Genomic DNA, 3,411 nt, shown 5'->3' on the forward strand with positions numbered 1-3,411 from the left:
CAATTATCCTGTGTAATAAGTAAAACATATAATGTCTGTACTTTATACTATATCTAATCATTAATGTTTATATTATCTACAGTAAATCAGAAATTTAAAAGTCCACGGCCATGACAAAGTCTCGGCTGCTACTATACAATATGTAAACATAACATTCACATGCTGTCAGCTGATCATTTCTGCAGATCGTCGGCAACTTATCTATTAAATCCCCATAATACACACTCATACCTGGCTAGATAGTATTGACATAATGTTATCTGGCCGGGTAGATAATAAAACACCCACCTTCTGGCCGAGTAAATGCTGTTATGGATTTACAAATTTTAACAGATCTACCAAGACGTTAACCTATAAGAGAAAACTTCTATAATTATGTGACATTTGATGGATGTGTATGTTAAAGTGTTGTTGTTCGTTGTCTGTGGACGATCTGACATTGTAAACAAGGTGAGTGACTATACGTGACTACAAATGTACTGTGGTTCCTTTACATACATTTATAGTCTACAACATAATTACCCCGACGGGTAAAAACCACAACCGCCAACCACTGGATTTTGTGAAAGAAAGATTCTAGTGGACACTCAGGATTTTGTGAATACTCAAGACTTTTATTCCTTATATGGAAATAAATATTTCCTTGTGATTTTTTTTATTAGTGTTAGATACAATGTAAACAGCTGTACAACAAACTGCTTCACTGTGAAATCAACTTACTATAGTAAAAAAAACTTCAAAGGTTTTGCATCATTTTATCAAAATGGCCACATCCCTTTTCAAAGCTCAGATTCCTTTTCGTATCAAAGGTCAATTCACCTGTACACACCACAAAGGGGGCCAACTGGACCTATACTGTGAAGAATGTCAAATTCCTGTTTGCATCAAGTGTGTATCTACTGTACATAAAAGTCACCCTTTGTGTGACCTTAGTGAAATTATTCATCAAACTAAACAGGATGTTCAAAGCTTTATAGACAAAACTGAGAAAGTTGACCTCGTACAAATCGACCAGTACATCACATCTACTGACAAACACTTAAAGGACAATACCAGCAACTTTGACAAACTTTCACACCATTTAAAGACACAAACCAACAAACTAAAAGAAGATTTGGACCAATTAACAGCACAGACTTTGTCTCTCTATCAACAAATGGAAGAGGACAATACCAAGCTACTACAGACTTACAAACAGGACCTAGAAGTGTACGACGCTAAGCTAAAAAAACAAGTGCAAGAATGTAAGATAGCACTTCAACGTGGCTCTGACATACAAATCTACGACACAGGGTGCGAGATTCAATCAGCATTAACTCTCCCTGCAGAACCTACTCTATGTACTGCCAGCTTCACACCTAACCAAAATCCTGAGGTTCACCTGAAACAAGCTTTGGGAGAAGTCAACACCTCCTGTCACTGCCAGGGTCAAGCTTCACCAGGTCATGATATGTCAGTTGGATCATCTACTGGACAAGGATCAACCTCTACACAACAAAACTCCACAGGAAGAAAGAAAGTGAAAAGTCCAGTATATAGACTGTTGCCTCAGACCAAGGTGTTGGGGAATTGGACGTCTCCATGTTACATCACTTCTGTATGTCCAACCATTGATGGTCAGGTGTGGACTAGTGCCTGTGACGATATCACCTTAAATCTTCTGGATAGGAAGGGCAAAGTAATACAGAAGATTAAACACAATACTGGGATCACAGAAATAAGTCTTTCACCCACAACCAACACACTGTGGGTCTGTGACTTGGACAACAACATCACAGAGCTCGTGTCAGGACGACTAGTACACAGATTCGGAACCAGGGAGGAACCACGGTGTATCTGTATCACAGCTAGTAACCATGTCATTGTGGGGATGAACAAAAAAATTTCGAAATTCACCACAGAAGGTACATTATTACATACTACATCAGCTGCAGGTACAGGGAAACCATTTGTGTGTACACCATACAGGATCTCAGAGTGTCCTGTCACTCATAATGTCGCAGTGGCTGATTTGGGTAATACACTTCATGGTGGTGAGGGGAAACCACGGGTTGTTGTCATAGACACAGATTTCAAGAAACTATTTGAATATGATGGTAAAGTCCCACATACATATCAACCAACATCACAGTCAGGAAGTAAACGATTTACCCCCTGGGGTGTGGTGTATGACAGTGTGGGTAACCTAGTCATAGGGGATTGTAGCAACAACCGTATCATACTCATCAATGGGTGTGGTGAGTTCCTCAGGATCATACACACATATGACTACTTTGCATTGGCTATTGGTGTAGACAGGGAGGATGTCCTGTGGGCAGTGTTGGGGTATCATGATATCAAACTACTACAGTACCAAAGTGCGCAGGACCAACAACAATGTATTATCTCGTAACTATGACAACTGAAACTGCATCATAAGATAATACAAAGCTGACTTAAACTTCAGCCCCGGATATATATCATTGACCTGCAGAATTAATCAGTTCAACAGATATTATATATCGGAAATGGTTAAAATTTGAAAAAAGCAAATCAATCGATTTCATAGAAATTCAATAACTATCTCATAAAAACAATAAACAAATAATGTTTAACAATAGTATTGAAGTTAATTGAAAAAACCCACCTTATATATATTATTTGACTTTTCCCCCTTAGATCACATTCTTAATTTAAAGTATGTTTTAGCTGGAATATTTATGAAAATAAAGTGCGTTCTCTTGAGAAAATGTTGAGTGTTTATTGTATTTTTCCTATTTCAAATATGGGTTTGGGTTATTATTTTAACCAGCTTGAAAGCCGCTTATCCCAGCATGTTTTATGTCTTCGGAGAGGTTGTTGTACCCCACTTTGGTTATTGGAGTAAGGTGGACAGTGAAAAACAATTTCTTTAAAAATATCCAAGTCTCATCTCTTTGAAGTGTATGACAATACGAAATTTCATATACAGAATGACTGTTTTATATCAATATCCAGCATTCCAACCTAGAAGAATGACTATTACAATTTCGGAAATTGTAGATATTTCGAAATAGCAGCCAAACTTCCTAAATACTTTTGCACATCTACATAACACAGTTTATTACCATGTAAAATATAAAAAAACATTTTTTAGTCACTTTGATTCTGAAATAATCCCCGAAATTGAAAGTGCTGATGGACAGCAAGACAGACGACAAACAGGCACCATTGCTATTGTAGGGCATCAGCATTTTAATGCGGATGCCTATAACTGGTGACACTCACGAGTCCAGTAGTTAAAGACCTACATGTACCATTAATTATACCAATTTGACAAATCTTATATAGGTTAATCACAAAACGAGTATCTAATGTTCAACTTCTTTTCACTGCTGTAAAACAATCCAACCAGTCCGTTAAGAAACACATTTATATGTATCGGTTTACTCT

At 37.3% G+C, this 3,411-nt stretch overlaps 1 protein-coding gene across 1 annotated transcript; it reads left to right on the top strand.

The window, feature by feature from the left end:
• Positions 1–263: 263 nt before the first annotated feature.
• Positions 264–2,648, top strand: LOC110459399 (tripartite motif-containing protein 2-like). Its single transcript, XM_021511630.1, has one exon. It carries the CDS (start codon positions 764–766, stop codon positions 2,390–2,392), a length of 1,629 nt encoding a protein of 542 aa, XP_021367305.1. The 5' UTR covers positions 264–763; the 3' UTR covers positions 2,393–2,648.
• The last annotated feature ends 763 nt before the right edge of the window (positions 2,649–3,411 follow it).

This window comes from Mizuhopecten yessoensis, unplaced genomic scaffold (genome assembly GCF_002113885.1).
Source record: "Mizuhopecten yessoensis strain PY_sf001 unplaced genomic scaffold, ASM211388v2 scaffold10059, whole genome shotgun sequence".
In the NCBI taxonomy this organism is placed as follows: Eukaryota; Metazoa; Mollusca; class Bivalvia; order Pectinida; family Pectinidae; genus Mizuhopecten; species Mizuhopecten yessoensis.